Raw genomic sequence first — 19,911 nt, 5'->3', positions numbered from 1 at the left:
TTCCTAAGAGAGAAATCCATAGGCCATTACTGAGATGGCTTGGGGAACTCCACTGCTTATTCCTAGGATAAGCAGCATAAAATCTGTTTTACTACTTGGGATCTAGCTAGGTACTTTGGACCTGAATTGGCCACTGCTAGAAAACAGCATACTGGGCTTGATGGACCTTTGGTCTGTCCCAGTATGGCAATTCTTATGTTCTTATGTGTACTGGTATTTGAATGTCTTATTGTTACAATTGTTTTCCCTATGTCTGGGTTATACTTGCTGTATACCACCTTGGTGAAATTTTTTAAAAAGGCAATAAGCAATTAAGACTAATGTATAATATTAATTAATGTTATAATGAATTTCATAAATATAAGAAATTTATAGAGTAATCTAACTAACCAAAATCTCATAATTCCCTTATTCCAGCAATACTCATGTAATAATAATTAAGACCCAAACAGATCAAAGACTAATTTTAAGTTACCTAACATGCACAGAATCATAAATGTGCCTATAGAATAAAATGAACAGCGTATTAGATTTTTCATATATTACTTATTGATACACTAAAAAGGATATATAAATCAATTTTGTGACAATTCATTCCTTAAGAATACATATTCTAAATTTCCCCATTTACATCTCTAAATTTATCCCAAAACCATAAAGAATAAGTAAATAGCTTTAGTAAAAATAAATGAATTTTAAAAAAACAAAAAACCAAACACATAAAATCTATAGTTACCTAATTAGTAATCATATCATAACTCCCTTATCCACCCACTAGTCATTTAATAATCCAGTCAACAGTCATGTAATAATTTAAAGAACATACTTTAGACGATGTAGTATCAGACGGAAAGCTGCTTGAGTTTTCACGACTGCAACAAAAATTTGGTATTGCTAAAACTCAGTTATAGGTGGTTGAAGTTGAGGCAGGCCATTCAGGAGGGGTTCCCTGATTGGAAAAATCTTAAAAATCAATATAGTTTGCCATTCCTGTGCTTCCAGGCAGATTTCCTGGGTCACCAGGCCGCTAAGTGGTATAAATTAATATCTGGATTTTTGAATAAGAAACCAAAAACTGGTCTTCGTGACATTTGGAGCATTGAGATAAAGCATCAGATTACTGCGTCTCAATGGCCACGAATTTGGACTTGGAGGATGAGATGTATGGTGTCTGCATTTGAGACAAACTTGTCATCTCGAACCTGGGACATTAGATCATTTATTATTTTATTGTCCCTTGATACTTCAATTTTGGAGATCCATTTGGGATCAGGTAAACAAAGTAATGGAAAATCCAGTGGCACTAACATATGACACTGTGCTATTTGGCACTATGATGAGAGCTAAAAGCCAAATATCATCCTATAATAATAAACTTCTATTTATTATGACAGGGGTTGCCATACAGTTTATTCTAAGGAATTGGAAAAACTGGGATAGACTGAACTATTCCTTTTGGTGGGAGTCTCTCTGTCATGTTTTTAAGATGGAATGTAATATGGCCATACATCAGGGATATTATAAGAAGTTTCTGAAGATTTGGGAGCCATTGACAAAATTTTGCAAAGAGTGATTGCTGATTATGCCCTTTGGTCAAATATGTCCAGGGTGGGTGGGTGGGAGAGCAGGTTGGAATGTATTTTTCAATTCTCAATTAGAGTGTAGTTCTTAGATATAATTATTGGGGGGGTGATAAAATATTTAAGTACTTTTATAGAATTATATGATTTTATTTTATTTTGCACTTACTTATGGCTTTAAAATGAATAAAGAAATTTAAAAAGGCAATAAGCAAATCCTAAGAAAGAAAAAAAGAAAATAAATGAAGTCTAAACACAAGAAACCAACAATTAAATGAAGCACAGCAGATGTCCTAAGTCGGAGCTTCTGGGGGACATTGGTAATAATGCCACATACAACAGTGAGACTATTACCAAGGTCCCCCAGTAGGACCACTGCACCAAGCAGTAACTGAATATAAGGTCTTTTTAAAAACACATGTATCTTTAATACTTCATTGGCCTCTCCCTTCAACCCATCATTCCAGGCTCAGAAGCAACATTGCACTCTGGTTCCTGTTACAAAAATAGTAAAGCTCATATGCTATAGGCTACATATTTTTAAATTCTAAAGAATCAGTGATACTTTAAACCAGGGGTGTGCAACCTTTTGGCTTCCCTGGGCCGCATTGGCTGAAAAAAATTTCTGGGGCCACGCAAACACTGCAGCAAGACAGAGGAAGGAGCCGGCCAGATGGTAAACACCCGGGGGCAGCAGAGGAAAACACTGCATCACCCTTGACTAGGGCAGCACAAAATACTTCACAGGGCCACATGCAGCCCTCAGGTTGTACACCCCTGATTTAAACACTAGGAGTGATACTACTGAGTGCTGGTACTTACCACAGCTCTTCTGGCTAGTCCCCGGGCCCCTGGGGGAAGCTGGTAGCATCGACGATCACCAAAAGCTGGTGCAGACTGTGCTGCATCTCTAGGGGAGAAAATGCTCCATTAAGCAATATTGGCATTCATTCTTCAGTGCCAATAAACACCTGCCCTGCACCATTAAGGTACCATAACTTTAGAGCAGTGTTCTCAACCAGTGTGTCAGGTCACACTGGAGTGTCATTAATATTTTGATGATTATATCACAATGTAGTAGATAAACCTTTTAGTAGATCTTCAGAAGTTCTCCTCATAGATTTTGTTTTACTTTACTTTCCATAAGTTATTTTGCCTCGCAGCTTTATCAAGAAGCCCACCCCCCTCCCAAAATCACATCTTTCCATCCTGATCCGTTTTGGAAAGATGTGATGATTTGGGGGAGACTTCCTTGATAAAGCTGCGAGGCAAAATATGGCAGAAGCACAGATCTTTGCCTCTTCAATCCACGATTACCGTAGCTTTGAGATCTAAGCTGCAGGTGTCTGGTTTCCTGTGTAGCTCTGGGGCGGAGCTATATTAAACCTAGAGAGGAGATGTCAACCTGAAATTACTGACAAGGGAGGAAGGAATTTGATTCATGACCGTGATAGCCATGCAGATGGTAAACCAAAATTGGAAGAATTATGATCGTCTAAATTTCCCTTTCTGGTGGGAAAATCTGTGCTCCAGCTATAGATATGAATTGAATGCCGTTAGTTTGGGGCACAGTAACTTACTTAAATTGGTTTGGGACCCGTTTACATCTTATATTACTTCACTATAGTAGGTCTTCGATTATGAGTCAGTTTTTGTTTTTTTTCACACACATCCAGGGAAGGGGGCTATTTCTGTCCTAATTTTGACCTTTGAGTATTTACACTTGAGGAGGATATTAATTTGAATAGGGTAAGGTTATTGGGAAAATCTATGTTTCTGTGTTTTTATTGAATAATCATTAGGTGAGTGGGAGAAAATGGTTGGTTATGTTTATTTGTAAGTTGAATGTGCTTTTATTGACATTATATGTTATATATTTGTGTATTGCACTATTGAAGTTTGGAAAATCAATAAAGAATTAAAAAAAAAAAAGAAGCACCTGTGATATGAGCTAAGTTTTGCATTAATTTCTATAAAATATATAAGTAGAGTTTCATAAGGAGTCTGAATATGACACATAAAAAAGCCTTAGATCACATGATGAAGTCAGTGCTACATAACTTATGGAAAGTAAAGTAAAACAAAAATCTATGAGGAGCACTTCTGAAGATCTACTAAAAGGCTTATCTAAGTGCATTGTGATATAATCATCCGAATTGATAGCAATATATGTAAAGTTTTTGCTTGTTTATAATAATTAAAATTTTGACTGCTCTCCTGTGCTTTTCTCAGCATGTCTATGGTGGAGAGTTGAGAACTAGGAAGTCAAATACTTCATCTCCATACCTAGTCCCTATTCCAGTTATCAGCACCAACTGGAAACGTTACACCCCTATGGCGCACCCCTCTCCTCTTCCTTAGCACTCACCACCATTGCATCTATTTCTCTTATATCAGCAGCAGCAGTGAAATGATATAGAACCTAACGAATGTAGCGGTATATAAGAAATAAATTACATTACATTACATATATAGGAATTTTTCTTTCATCATCTGCAAATTGTCGCATTCAGTATATCATACATAGCAATATAGTAAATGACAGCAGATAAAGACCTGAACGGTCCATCCAGTCTGCCCATTAGTGATACTCATTTAAAAAATAAATAATTTGATTAACTTGTCTCTTTTTTAATGTATGTGACTATTATCAGTTAGGAGTGTCATAACAGAAAAAATGTTGAGAACTGCTGCTTTAGAGCTACCATCCCCTGCCAGTCCCCTTAAACCTAGCATGCCCACTTTATAATAAGTGCTGACAGTTATAAGTTCTATTATTCAATGCTAACAATTTTAAATAACTTTTTTCTTCATTCTTACAATTGCTTAGGAAACCTATAGGCAAAGTTTATTTTTACTGTTGATTCTCTGCATTGTAAGCAGTTAGCATTTCACATCCAACCAAGAATCAGTCTTGCTTCCTCTGTCTACATAGATAAATGTTCCATATGATGATACCACTGATTGATCTATAGAATATTTCTGTAGAGCAGTCTACCATCTTGCCCTAATCAATGTGGTCAAATTTTATAGATTTTCTCATATGGAAGCTGATAGCCTGCAAATTGAATAAAGGAACTCTTATATTTTGGATCCATGTCCACCTGTCCTTTTCTCTGACTAGAGAGAATCAGATTCTCTTATTCATTACTTTCCTTAATCCTTCAATCATTCTTACTCCAAATTTAAAAAGTAGTACATTTGATATTATAAAATATGCTAAGTATAGGGTGAATAAAAATCAATTGGTTTATTTATATCAGATTTTTTTTTTAATTCATTCATTCATTGCCTGTTAGTAGTATTTGCCTTTGAAAAGGTGAATCCTACAAGGTGGATTATATGTTGAAATAGCAGTTACTTACCGTAACAGGTGTTATCCAGGGACAGTAGGCAGATATTCTCACTGATGGGCGATGTCAATGATGGAGCCCCGGTACAGACACTTACAAAGTGAAACGCAACTAAGTTTAGAAAGTTCGCAATTAGCCCGCACCGAGTGCCTTTCTGCCCGACGTAGGCAAGTGGTCCCTCAGTTAAGATAAGCCAGCTAAGAAGCTAACCAGGGGAGGTGGGTGGGTTGTGAGAATATCTGCCTGCTGTCCCTGGATAACACCTGTTACGATAAGTAACTGTGCTTTATTTCAGGACAAGCAGGCAGTATATTCTCACTGATGGGTGACCTCCAAGCTAACTAGAAAGGGATGGAGGGAGAGTTGGCCATTAAGAAAACAAATTTTGCAAAACTGACTGGCCGAAGTGCCCATCCCATCTGGAAAAAATTTCCAGACAGTAATGTGCAGTGAGGACCAGGTGGCAGCTTTGCAGATTTCCTCAATAGGAATAAAAATGAGGAAAGCTAGAGAAGCTGCCATAGCACGGGCTTTGTGAGCAGTGACACGACTCTCCAGAGGTAGTCCGGTCTGAGTATAGCAGAATAAGATACAGGCAGCCAACCAGTTGGATACTGTCCGTTTGGTGACAGGATGACCCAACTTGTTAGGATCAAAAGAGATGAAGGGTTGGGGAAATGTTCTATGAGGCTTTGTCCGATCGATATAATAGGCCAAAGCATGTTTACAGTCCAAAGTGTGCAGGGCCATTTCTCCTGGATGAGAATGAGGCTTAGGGAAAAAAACTGGAAGAACAATGGACTGATTGAGATGAAAGTCTGTAACTACTTTCGGTAGAAACTTAGGATGCATGCGTAGAACCACTTTATCATGGTGAAAAACTGTGAAAGCTTGTAGCTCACTGCCTCTCCTGGCAGAAGTGAGGGAGATGAGAAAAACTACTTTCCAGTTGAGAAATTTAAGATGAGCTGTTGGCATTGGTTCAAATGGTGGTTTCATCAACCTGGAAAGAACTACATGGAGGCTTGAGAGGTGGTTAACACTGAAAAGTCCTTTCATGAATCTGGAGACCAACAGATGAGCATTGAGAGGCTTTCCCTCGACTGGCATATGAAAAGCTATAATAGTACCGAGATAGACTCTGATAGATGTAGATTTAAGACCAGAATCAGAGAGATGAAGGAGATAATCCAGGATCAATTTCAATGACAAGGAAGCTGGATCAGGATAATGACAAAGGAGACACCAGGAAAAAAACCGAATCCACTTTTGTTGATAACACTGTTGAGTGGTCGGTTTCCTGGAAGCGTCAATAATAGTGCGGACAGGCTGAGAGAGATACATTGATGTCAGCCCGAGAGATATCAAGCTGTCAGATGTAACGATTGCAGGTTGGGATGAAGAAAAGCTCCTTGATTCTGTGTAAGCAGAGTAGGAAATATTGGAAGTATGGGTTCCCTGGTGCTGAGCTGAAGTAGAAGGAGAACCAATGCTGTCTGGGCCACCGAGGAGCTACGAGTATCATGGTGGCTGATTCCTGCTTAAGTTTGAAAAGAGTATTCAGGATGAGGAGTGGGAAGGAACGCATAGAGGAACAATCCAGAAGAACAATCCAGAAGAAACGCATCTGCTTCCAGGGGGTGAGGAGTGCAAAGCCTGGAGCAGAAGCGGGGCAGTTTGTGGTTGTAGGATGCTGCGAATAAGCCCACTTGAGGAGTGCCCCATTGTGCAAAGATGGACTGAAGAGTTTGTCGAGCTGAGTGTCCATTTGTGAGGCTGAAGAATTCGGCTGAGGTTGTCTGGCAAGGAATTCTGTTCGCCCTGTATGTAGACTGCTCGCAGAAAAAGATTGCAGGTGGTTGCCCAAAGCCAAATCTTTTGAGCCTAATGACATAGAAGAAGAGAGCCTGTGCCTCCTTGCTTGTTGATGTAGCACATCGCCACTTGATTGTCCGTGTGAAGGAGGAGAACTTGGTCGGTCAGGAGATGTTGGAAAGCTTTTAACGCGCAATACATCTCTCTGAGCTCCAGCAAATTGATGTGAAATTTGCATTCTTTGGAAATCCAATAACCCTGCGTCTGAAGGCCACTCCTGTGCACTCCCCAGGCATAGGGAGAAGCATCTGTCGTGAGAACTTGGTGATGCCGAGGAAGATGGAAAAGACCACCTCTGGATAGATTGGAAGAGGTCATTCACCAGTGGAGTGACTAAAGAACAGATGAGGTTACAGAGATATGCTGTGAGAGTGGATCTGCCACCTGACACCACTGAGAAGCTAGGGCCCACTGAGGAGTGCGAAGATACAATCTGGCTAGTCGGGTAACATGAACCATTGAGGCCAAGTAGCCTAGGAGAACCATCATGCATCTCACAGAGATTTTTTGGAGCTGAAACATCTGTTGACAGAGATGAAGCAAGGCAGCTGGGCGATCTGGAGGAAGGAACGCCCTCATAAAAGAGTAGTATCCAGAATAGCACCGATTAACTGAAGACGTTGAGTCAGTTGGAGGTTGGACTTTGGGAAATTGATTTCAAAACCCAAGGTTTGAAGGAAAGAAATGGTGTGAGTCATCGTCAGGGTCATCTCCTGAGATGATGGAAGCTTTGATCAACCAGTCGTCCAGATAAGGAAACACCCGAAGACCCTGGGATGGGAAGGCTGCTACCATTACAATTAAACACTTCGTGAAGACTCTGAGAGAAGATGCCAGGCCGAACGGAAGAACTTTGTATTGGTAGCGACGACGACTGATTTGAAAGTAGAGGTATCTTCTGGAAGCAGGATGAATTGGTATATGCGTGTAGGCTTCCTTGAGGTTCAGAGAACATAGCCATTCGTTCTGAGCCAATAGGGGATAAAGGGCGAGAGAACGCATTCGAAACTTCTCTTTGACAAGATATTTGTTGAGAGCTCGGAGATTCAGGATGGGTCTCAGACCTGTCTTTTTGGGGACCAACAAATATCAGGAGTAAAAACCTTGGTTGTGTTGAGAGGGAGGAACTTCCTCAATTGCATTGAGTAGGAGGAGAGATTGGACCTCCTGGAGAAGTAGAGAAGACTGCGTCAGATTTAAAGCAGACTCTTTTGGAGGATGGTCCGGAGGAAGGGTGTGAAAATGAAGGATATACCCTTGATGAATGACGTTGAGGACCCAAAGTTCTGATGTAATGAGCTCCCAGCGATTGATGTAAATCTGAAGACGTCCCCCTATGGGTTGAGGCAGAGAAAGTAGCAAAGGAACGCTAGCTATGCTCTGAAGGAACACGTCAAAGGCTGTGCAGATTTCTGAGGAACAGCCAGTTGTTTAGGTTGTTGACGTGGCTGTTGTTGACGAGGCTGGGTAGGTGCCTGAGGGGTAGGTTTGGCAGCATATCTGCATTGGTAAGAGGAAGCAGGCTTAAAAGGCCAAGCAGGTGGAGGCTTCTTTTTGGGCTTAAGCAACACAAATCATCTGGTCTCATGAGTGGACAGCTCTTGGGTGACAGTATCGGTGGAGGCGCCAAACAGCTCATCACCAAGGCATGGCGCATTAGCCAGATGGTCTTAGTGGTTAACATCAAGGTCTGAAACACGCAACCATGCCAATCATCTCATCACCACTGACATAGCTGCTTCTCTAGATGAGAGTTCAAAAGTATCAAATAGATCTCACCATGTACTTTCGAATTTTGGTCTGAAACATGCAACCATGCCAATCGTCTCATCACCACTGACATAGCTTCTTCTCTAGATGAGAGTTCGAAAGTATTATAAATAGATCTCACCATGTATTTTTGAATTTGCAGAGAGGTAGAGACCAGAGATTGAAATTTCTTGGCTTTACGTGAAGGCAGATATTACTGAAGCGATGAAATTTGCTTAACAGGAAAAGAAAAAAGTATAATTGGTTTGGTACAGACATCTACCAAACTTGTCCATTGTCCTACCCTCTCTACCAGGAGGAACGGACGCTTACACACTCGTCCCAGAGGATTTCTTCAAAGTGGACTCAACCACGAGAGACTCATGGGGCAATTGAGGCTTATCAAAGCAGGGCAAGAGTACCACATAAGAACATAAGAATTGCCGCTGCTGGGTCAGACCTGTGGTCCATCGTGCCCTGCAGTCTGCTCCCACGGCGGCCCTTAGGAAAAGGACCAGAGTGTTAACTGAATCTAGCCTTACCTGCATTATGTTCTGGTCTAGCAGGAACTTGTCTAACTTTGTCTTGAATCAAAACGTTTAGGAGCCACAGGAACAGAGAGAGGAATCTCCAGGTTTTTATAGAAAGTTTCCTTCAGAATGGCATGGAGTGGAAGCTTTAACAGTTCAGGAAGATCATAATCAAGTGTGTCCAAGTACTCCTTGCTGTATTTGGAATCAGTCTCCATTGAAACATCCAGATCATGTGCCATCTGTCACAAAAATCTGGAAAAAGAAAGGTTCTCTTCAGGAGAAGAAGTTCTGGCAGGTGAACATCTAGGTGACCCAGAAGCAGAAGAATCCACATTGGTAGTAGATGTCATTTCAGGCTCAGTATCCCCCAATAAATCTGAATCTTTTGACGGCTCGGTGTCGAAGTCCCCAAATGTTTGGATTTACTGGAGACTTTGCCTGATTGTACCAGAGCAGCCTCTTGAGATGTGGCCGAGGAGGATCAGTGCCAGAGTGGAATGCTCGAGTCCTGGGTCGAGAATGTCCACACCGGTGGAGTAGCATTAAGAGGAGTGGTCGGTGCCATGAGCAACTCAGACCGTACCAGTTCCTGGAAGATCGGTGCCGTGCTTGCTAAAGAGTGAGCCGGCGCCAAGAGGGTAAAATGCTCTCCCAACTCCTCCCGAAGCAGATTGTCAATTTTCTGCTTAAGGGAAAGTGCCGATACTGTTTCCTTCTTTTTGGCCAGTACGGATGGCTGGTCAACACGGTCAAGGGATGATGAGGCCAAAGAGGAGGCACTCACCGATATCGGAGCAGTGCATTTACAGGACTTATGCGAGGTCTGCAGGATTTGACTCACTGCAGCTTCAACCTGTGTCCAGGAAGGGGTAGTGGAAGGCTTCTTAGCCGGCTTACCCAGAGTGAGTTGTAACACCAGAGTCAAGGTTGGTGGATCCACCCTCAGTGTCATATTGGTCAGCGCGGACGGTGTCTGAGATGAATTGGGCTCCGTTTCCATTGCGGCGCCGAATAGTTGTTTTTGTTGAAGCAACCGATTTTTGAGAGTGCGCTTCTGAAGGGACGAGCAGCGGGAGCAGGAGTCGGCATGGTGCTCGGGTCCCAGACACTGCAAGCACCAGCGGTGAGAAGCGGTAACAGACATGGCCCGAGCACAGCGACCACACTTTTTGAAACCCGTTGGTGGGCGGGACATGGACAGGAAGACAGCTGTTGACATATCAAACTCTATGGCGAAAAGAGTCCATAAGGCCCCGCTGGACCAAAAGCCCGCGATGGCAAAGTAAACAGAAAAAAAAGAGAGGGGGTTTTTTTACTCAGAAAATAAGATAAAAAAACCAAAAGAACTGTGACAAAAAAGTCACAATCCACGAGAGCCAGAAGACAAGCGATAGAAAAAATTTAAACAGTTTTGAAAAACGCATCTTTCTAGCTCTGCAGAAACTAGAAAACTGAGGGACTGCGTGCCTATGTCGTGCGGGAAGGCACTTGCGCATGTGCGGTGTGGGCTAATCGCAAACTTTCTAAACTTAAAGTTGCGATTCACTTTTCAAATGTCCATACCGGGGCTCCGTCAGTGACATCATCCATCAGTGAGAATATGCTGCCTGCTTGTCCTGGGATAATTTCCTTTTATATGTGGATTAATTATGGGTAAATATTACCATCATTTTCCTAATTTGCTTTGTTGCATGTAATAAATGAGATAAAATAAAATGCTTTTTGAGGAAAAATCTATCTAAAGATAGTTTTCCATTTAAGATACATTATATTACAAATGTTATTCATCATGAAATAAGGATTAGTTTTTTAATTATCTAGCTCAGTGTATGTCAAACTATGTGCCAAGGCACACTAGTGTGCCTCCTGAGATTTCAGGTGTGCCGCAGTACACTGGGGAGGAGAAGAGGCACTGGTGCAAGCTGACTGCCTATAGGATGTCGTCCTGTAGGCAATCAGTGGGTGCCAGCACCTCTCCTTCTCTCTGGTCCTCTTCCCTTCTGGCACCTCCCAGGCGTCTCAGGGCCCACCTGGAGAACCTTCACACACACGTGAACATAGACATGATGTCATCATGGTGATATCCGTGCACTTCCAGGTGCCTCGAGCCACAGCCACTACCTATAGTGTGCCGCAGCTCGAGAAAGTTTGCGGAACACTAATCTAGCTAGTAGTAGAAGCAGCAGCAGCATGAGGCTATACATTCATGCAATGTTTAAATTTTTTGGGTAAATGAATTCCATTAATCCATTCATAATGTCATGGGCAAGTTTTCTATCTAGAAGAAATCACAGGTGCTTGGTTTTGCATTTCTCAAAACTGAATTTCTGTCTCCAGAGATAACATGCTGCTTCTTTGCAGCAAAAATGTTATAAATATACAGTGTTGAGAAAAAGACCTTAGCTCCATTGACCTTTGCAAATCGATGTACAAAGAATCAACCCCTTACCTCTTAAGTGCTAAATTCATATATCTGTCCCCTTGACAAATTATATACGCCACTGCAGTGGCATTGTCTGAGAACACTTGCACCACTTTTCCTTATAAAGTGGGCTGGAAGCGAGTAATGCCAGGAAAAGCTCCATACAATTGCTTGACCAATACCACTGACGAGGAGTCCACTGCCCTTGAATGGAGCAGTCCTGCAGTGATCACCCCAACCTGACAGGCTGGCATCAGTCATAAGAGTTAACCATTAAAATCTGAAGAAGCTTGCCCTGGTGGAGAGCATCCACCTGAAGCTACCAACGCAAACTTCTGCACACTGGTTCCGTCCAGGGGAACGGCATCTGAAAGGGATGATGTTGTGGAGATCACTGAAAAAAAAGAGGGACTCCTGTAGGGGGTGAATGTGCACAAGAGGAGTACAGAAAGGACTACCGGATGAAACTGAAAGAAACCAAGAGAGATACATCTGGCGAAAGCGCAGGCAGAACAGCAAATGGCTAAAAATGTAAAAAAGGGAGACAAAGATTTTTTCTGATAAATTAGTAAAAGGAGGAAAATGAAAAATGGAATTGTGAAACTAAAAGATACTATGAACCGATATGTGGAGAGTGATGAGGAAAAAGCAAACGTGCTAAACAAATACTTCTGTGTTCACGGAGGAAAATCCTGAAGAAGGACCAAGATTGCCTGGCAAAACACAAGAAAATGGAGAAGATTATGTGCCGTTCAGAGGAAAGTGTTTATGAACAACTTGAAAAACTGAAGGTGGACAAAGTGATGGGACCGGACAGGATCCTGAGAGAGCTCAGAGAGGTTCTGACAGGCCCTATTAAAGACTTTTTCAACAAATCTCTGGAAACAGGAGTGGTTCCTGAGGATTGGAGAAGAGCGGATGTGGTCCCTATACACAAGTGGTCACAGAGATGAAGCGGGAAACTACAGGCCGGTATGCCTCACTTCGGTTGTTGGAAAAATAATGGAAGTATTGCTGAAAGAAAGGATAATGAACTTCCTAGATCTAATGGGCTACAGGATCCGAGGCAACATGGCTTTACTAAAGGTAAATCATGTCAAACGAACCTGATTGAATTTTTTGATTGGGTGACCAGAGAACTGGATCAGGGACATATGCTAGATGTAATTTATTTAGATTTTAGCAAAGCCTTTGACACAGTTCCTCATAGGAGGCTCTTGAACAAACTTGATGGGCTGAAGTTAGGACCCAAAGTGGTGAACTGGATAAGAAATTGGTTGTTGGACAGACGCCAGAGGGTGGTGGTTAATGGAAGTTGCTCGGAGGACGGAAAGGTTGAGTAGTGGCATCACTCAGTGTTCTGTGCTGGGACCAATCCTGTTCAATATGTTTGTGAGTGGCATTGTTGAAGGATTAGAAGGAAAGGTTTGCCTTTTGCGGATGATACCAAAAATCTGTAACGAGTAGAAAACATGAAAAGGGATCTGCAAAAGTTAGAGAAATGGACTAATATCTGGCAACTAAAATTCAATGCAAAGAAATGCAGAGTAATGCATTTGGGGATTAGTAATCAGAAGGAGCCGTTTATGCTGGGAGGTAAGAGGCTGATATGCATGGATGGGGAGAGGGACCTTGGGCTGCATAAAGAGAGGTGTAACAAGTAGAAGAAAGAAGGTGTTGATGCCCTGTACAGGTCATTGGTGAAGCCCCACCTGGAATATTGTGTTCAGTTTTGGAGACCTTATCTGGCAAAGGACATAAGAAGACATGAGGGGGGGTCACGTGATACAGCTTGCCTAACAGGATGCAGGAGAGAACGGCTCCGCTCCCACCCCTGCAAAATCAGCTTTTTCTCCTGGACGTTTTACTTTTCTGATCTCCTTCCTTACCTCCCGAGCAGCGGTAAGCTTTGTGCTTCTCCCTCGGGGCAACTGAGTGGTGGTGGGTATGCCTATTAAGGTTGCAAGACCGGCCCGAGAGAAATTCCAGTCCCCCTCCACCAAGATAGCGGCGGAACCTGCTTCTTTTACTTTCCCAGTGGGAGACTGGATACAGGAGATAACCCACTCCGTCTCGACTGCATTGGCTGATCGCCTCAAACTGCAATCGGCAGTGGAGGAGGTAAACAAAAAATTTGACTCCCACAGCTGCAGGATCATGGAGGTCGAGCAGACTCATGCGCCGCATTGGAGACCCAGGTGTGGGATCTGAAGAAACAGAGCACAGATGCAAGATCGCCTCGAAGAATACCCAGCAAACAAACTGCCGCCAAAAAGGGGCGAGGTCAAAAATGGAGGTGCATCCCGCCAAAAATGGAGCTGAATCACCCCCCCCAAAAAAACTGAAGCTCCATAGTCCTGCAGCAGCTAAGAGGCCTAAACCGCCCCAACCGTTAAAGCAGGCAAGCTGGCATCAGCTGTAAAGAGTCCCCAGCCGCTTCACAGAAAGGGAATCCCCATGCTTCCCCGCGAACAGCTGCCGGCCCTAGCAATCGTGAAGGGGATCCCTAGCTGCTGGCACCTGATGCTGATTCTTCTTCGTAGCGGCCTGCCTCGCTCGAACAGGCCGACCACGAGTGCCTCGCAGCTGAATTACAATGAACACTTTCCCCCTTGCAAAAGTGCTCATTGCTCCAGATGTGACCTAGCTAGAATAAGCGTGGGTTAACAGAAAAAACAAAAGGGGGGAGGGTGTTGGGTACAATTTTACATAATATGTTATAATATATTCTATAATATGTGTATATTCTGATTGAAAATATGATGAAGGTTGGGAGGTAGGGGGGGTAAACGTATCACTAGATTTTTATATAGTAGATATCAAAGTGCTATTGTGTAATAACTTGTTGAAATATATTATTTTGTGCACTTATTGTCAAATTTGAAAATGAATAAAGAAGGAAAGAAGGAAAAAAGAAAAACAGTAGTAAAATATAGTACTTTTAAAGGGAAAGAACCCTTTAGACTGGCACAGGCTCAGAATTTTTTTTTTCTTCATAACAGACTCCACGGCTCTCAAAGCTGGAAGCCTGACCAACCAGGGGGAGGAGGGACCTAGGATGAGACCCCCAAGGTCAGACAGATCCCCAAACAGGGCCCATCCAGCACTAAAAGGGGAACCAGAAGTCCTAAAACAAATTCCAACAGGCCTAACAGAGGGAGCCAGATTTTTCCTACCTCTACCTGCTGGAGACTTGAGAAAGACTGGATTTCTAGAGGGAGCCTCAGCTAATATACTACAAGTTTTTGTCTCAGTCTCTACCTGCTGGTCATAGTGAAGTATATACCCATCTGTACAGAATAACTATACTGGTCTAGCAGGCGACACAGAAGCAGCATAATGTCTGTATGGCTTAATGCAATCGAGCTCTATCATAGCTGATGAAAGGGATCTCTGCCACTGGCACAACTTGTTTAGAAAAACCCGACATGCCTGCTGGCTGCGTCCAATGAGCTGGATCCAAAGAATATACTTTCCAGAGGAGCCGAAAAAAAGTCCAATGCAAATTCACACCTTGTATACTGTAGGGCCCTGATGAGGCGATCACACTGCACCAAAAGAATCCCCAGACTTGGAACATAGGCATCTGGCGCCAAACTCCAGAATGGCCCCTGGGCGAGATATTTTTCTGTAGTCACAGACCAAGGCCAACTCCCCAGTAATGGAGGACCAGAAGGAGGTGAAGCCCTAATTTCCCACCCACTCTACCAGCACGCGGTATATGTGCTGAATTGACGCCAATCTGGTGCAATCAATGTACACATTCAACAGATTTGGGGCTGGGAAGTCCACCCAAATGATTTTCAATCAAATCAAGAGGTTTTGAGGAAGACATAAAACTTTGGAAAAAAGATCAATAAAAATCCAAGATGACCACCGCCAGCAAATTTGCACCAAAACATCAAAAATAAAGAAAACCTGAAAATAAAAAAATGCATTTTACAGAGTCCCATAGCCCACCCCGAAACTCCCATAGGAAATAATGGAGGTGTACTTACAGTCTGTGAAATGCCTATCTGCCAGCTCTGTTACACTGCAGCTGAATGGAGGAAAAGGATTTTCTGCCTCAGAAACTGCTCCAAATGACCAAACTTTAAGATCTTTAGACTGCCAAACGACACGGACTAACTTCTGTCCCCAAGGAAACTCTCCATACGACCAGGGGAGGGGGGGGGAGGAAAACGCAGCCTGCACCCTGAAACCTGGAGGGAAATTTTACTTAGGACGCATACAGCTTGTGTTTAAACCCCTGACAGACCCCCGAGTCTGAGAAGGGTGGCACAAGCAGGATGGCTCCACAGATCTACCAAAGCTTCTCTGTGAAGCAGCTGTCTGGCTCCATGGGACTACACCCTTTCCTCCGACACTTAAGCCACCAAAAACAACACAAAAACAACAACTTTAAGTGAAAGAATAAGAAAGATGCAGATCATATTCAAAAGACTTCTGCACAGATTGCTTGCAGACATTGAAACTACAGGGGGCTCTAACTCTCTCTCTAAGGTGGGAGGAACATGTGCTCAGAAAAGCGTTTGGATTTCTGCAACTCCTGGATTGCAGGAAGGGATTTAACACCCAGCGTACTGAATCTGGAAGGGACGTAACATAGCTGTGTAAATTTAGTAAAATTGAAGTCAAACATGGACCAATGGGGTATGTAAGGCAAAGTCCAATTAATAAGCCAATCAGTTCTTAGAAATAATTTTAAAAATTCAAACTTAAGTCTATAAACATCAACAAATACATGCATAATATTCAAGAATACTTCTATGAATATAGCCCAGTTAATCAGCTAAGGTAAAGAAGAACAAAGCCTTCAAATGCTGACACTGTATATAAACATCCAGCTCTTTCATGGCCTTAGACAACTCATTTCAGATTACATAGTTTACTCCAGAAAAACATCTTCACTGGATCTAAACTAAACAAAAACTTTCAGGCCCACAGGCATAAAATTACAGACCTGGATAAGGGGGGGGGGAGTAAATGGGGACTTGTATGCCGCCTTTTTGTCACTTTGGTATTTCAAAGCTGACATTCAAAGTGGCAGGCACTGGAGGATTAAGTGACTTGCCCAGGGTCACAAGGAGCAGCACTGGGATTTGATTTTACAAGCTCTGGGTAGGTCTATATTTGTGCATTCACTCCCTATGAAAGGAAGAACAATTTCATAATAGGCATGATATGCCAAGCAGAACAGCTTAAATGTAATCCTCAAGTATACAGGCAGCCCTATCCCCTATTCTCTTTAACATCTATATGTCCTCCCTGAAACTCCTCCAATTATCCCCCCTTGAAACAATCTACACATACGCTGATGACATCCTTGTTCTCCTCGAGACAGACCAGAACCTCACCAACCTCCATGAGAACATTACAGCTTGCATAATGAGACTCCATTCCTGGTCCTTCTTGGTACAGATGAAATTGAATAAATCAAAAACAAAATTACTCTGGCTCGGCCCAAAATTAGAACACCTGCCCACCCTCTTCGCACTACCCTCAGGCGCTGCACTGCAGCTTGAGTTCTCAAGCAAGGTCCTTGGCATCATTATTGATTCTTCTCTCTCCCTCAATGACCACCTCAACTCCTTGGCTAAATCATGCTTTTTCAGCCTCCACATGCTGAGGAAAGTAAGATCCTATTTTCGCCAACAACATTTCGCCGTCCTTGTCCAATCCATCATCCTCTCCAAATTAGACTACTGCAATGCCATCTACTTAAGCCTATCAAAAAAAGTCTTCAAAGACTCCAGCTAATCCTGAATACTGCAGCCAAATTGATCTTTGCAAAACGCAGGTCTGACCATGTCTCCCCATTCCTAGCCAAACTTCACTGGCTCCCAGTGATTTCCAGAATCCATTTCAAATGCTCCTGCCTGGCTTTTAAGATCATTCACGGCATCCTTCCTCCCTTAATCCCATTATCTTATAACTCCTCGAGTCCTGACTCTACCAGACCTGCCCAAAGGTATAAATTATCCTTCCCCTCTCTACACGGTATTCGCTATGCAGGCAAACTGGGAAAATCCCTTCTCTTCAGAATCACAGGTCTTTGGAATGACCTTACTACCCCACTGCGGAACCTGAGCTCCCTCCAATTATTCCGCAAGCAACTGAAAACCTGGCTTTTCACTAAAATGTAATTCCATCCCCCCTTACTCTTCTCTTCTATATATAAGTTCATGTAAACCTTTTTTTTTCCTTCTCTTCCTATATTTTAAGTTCTTGTAAACCGTGCCGAGCTCCACAACATCCATGGAGATGAGGTGGTATATAAACTTAAGGTTTAGTTTAGTTTAGTTTAGGACAGCTTAAATGTAATCCTCAAGTATACAGGCAGCTAGCAAAAAGGCACCAAGACAGGCAAAACTCGTTTTGAGCCTGAAGCAACATGTCACCATTCTGACAGTCATATTTTGTGACTGCTGCAACCATAGAACTAGATAGACCATATCGCATAATATAATTTAAGCTTAAGGACTGCAGATTGTACAGCTATACAGAAATTCTGCAGACCTTTATTTGCAGGTTGTGTACAATATAAAAATAAAACCAAGCTCTTGTTACTGCTGAAAATCAGATTCAAGTTAACTCTCAAGCTTCACCTTCATGAACCTGTAACTTAATTATGTGGTAGGGAAGCCCCACTCATCCATAACAGCTGCTCACCTGAATGGACCATAGAAACAGGAAGCAAATTTAGCACTGTAGCTTAGTACTGAAACCTAGACAAGAAAAAAAAAAAAAAAGGACATCAGTCTCACAGAATATCTCCATCTAAAGCAAAGATGCAAGTACATAGGAAAAAGAAAAAAGGAGAGATACTCGGACCTGCCAGTTTTCCCATTTGTATGCTATACCTAGTGTTTAAGTGTTATGGATCAGGTATACCAAGCCCTGTCTTGGTGACAGCAGCAATTCTGTAAATTGTACCAGTAAGAAAGCCACTCCAGGACAGGGGAAAGGGAATGATGTATTAGGGAGTCTGCACCAGTCTGCTGCAGTTGGAAATATTTCAAAATATACCTTTGTATTCTCTTTCCATGGAGACTAGAGATTGCTACAGGTCCAACTGAAGATATCTGAAATGCTCCCATTTAGCAAATATCTACATAACAAAACAGCCGATTCTCTTATGACCTAAAATAAGATGTACATTGTTCCCTTTAATTTCTTGCTCTCTATACCTGGCTGGGCTATGGAACAGAAACCTAGATTAAGAATAGATCTATTGTTCTACAGTAAGCACAGTATGGACTTATCACCTTTCACTCTTTTATATACAAAGTCAACATTGGCTATGCTCAAGCATTCTCTACTTCCCAGGTGCTTGCTCCTAGGACTAAATAGTTTCTACAACTCACCTTATTGGCCATATCATTGGAAATCAGAGCTTGTTTGATGGCACCGATGCGCCCATCCATCATATCTGAAGGAGCAATAATTTGGCAACCTAAAACAGGAGAGCAAAGGAAAAAAATAAAAAAGCAAATCCAGCATAAGAACATAAGATTTGCCGCTGCTGGGTCAGACCAGTGGTCCATTGTGCCCAGCAGTCCGCTCACAGGGCAGCCCTTAGGTCCAAGACCAGTGCCCTATTTGAGTCTAGCCTTCCTTGCGTATGTTCTGTTCCAGTAGGAACTTATCCAACCTTGTCTTGAATCCCTGAAGGGTGCTTTCCCCTATAACAGCCTCCGGGAGAGCAATCAGTCATTTGCTTATAGATAAGGAGCTATAAGAATCTGGCTGCCAAAGACAGGTTGATCCAATCCTGATTTTTTCCAGCATGAGCAAAGGAAATGCAATTCTGACTTCAGACTTCAAGAGTAGAGCTATGAAGTTTCACCAAAGAAGCTGGAACTCCTGTTTTGGAGAAGGCTCTCAATCCCTAGGTGGTGCTCTTCTCTTAAAAATATACAGTAGATGAAACTGTTTCCTTCTCCTCATTGAGTGGCTCCCTGAAATCAGAATCAGAGATATTGCGCTACACTGGTTCTCCTCTTTCCTGAATAACAAATCCCAAAGCGTGCTGCTCAATGATGTACTATAGAAACCGAAACTGATCAAATACGGTGTTCCGCAGAGGGGGCTCTGCTATCCCCCTATTATTCAATCTCTATGTTAGACCTGTCCTAGACATAGTCCACAAATATCAAATACAAATTCACTCCTTCACAGATGGCATCCAACTGTACCTACCGCTAGGAGAAGCCCGTGACACCTAGATTGCAGAATTCCTAAACTGCCTCTAGGAAATCAGAAACTGGATGTCCGATAACAAATTACAGCTAAACTCCTCCAAGATGGAACTCCTTTGGATCCGCAAATAACACTGTGATCACGTCCATCCTTCGCTGCGCTGGGACTCGACTACTACTCTGTTTCTTATAATCTAC

At 42.5% G+C, this 19,911-nt stretch overlaps 1 protein-coding gene across 3 annotated transcripts in view; it reads right to left on the bottom strand.

Annotated features, from left to right (window-relative positions):
* The window catches only part of ALAD (aminolevulinate dehydratase), a 165,581-nt gene that overhangs the window by 31,247 nt on the left and 114,423 nt on the right, over positions 1-19,911 (bottom strand). For all 3 annotated transcript variants that reach the window (XM_033960680.1, XM_033960682.1, XM_033960681.1), the window contains exons 7-9: positions 18,880-18,968; positions 18,185-18,240; positions 2,403-2,490 (exon numbers count right to left, since the gene is read on the bottom strand). In XM_033960680.1, the coding sequence (XP_033816571.1) occupies positions 2,403-2,490; positions 18,185-18,240; positions 18,880-18,968 (233 nt within the window). The remainder of the gene's footprint in view (positions 1-2,402; positions 2,491-18,184; positions 18,241-18,879; positions 18,969-19,911) is intronic.

This window comes from Geotrypetes seraphini, chromosome 10 (genome assembly GCF_902459505.1).
Source record: "Geotrypetes seraphini chromosome 10, aGeoSer1.1, whole genome shotgun sequence".
Classification (NCBI taxonomy): Eukaryota; Metazoa; Chordata; class Amphibia; order Gymnophiona; family Dermophiidae; genus Geotrypetes; species Geotrypetes seraphini.
The sequence above is the reverse complement of the archived record's forward strand: the minus strand, read 5'-3'. Positions and strand labels throughout refer to the sequence as shown.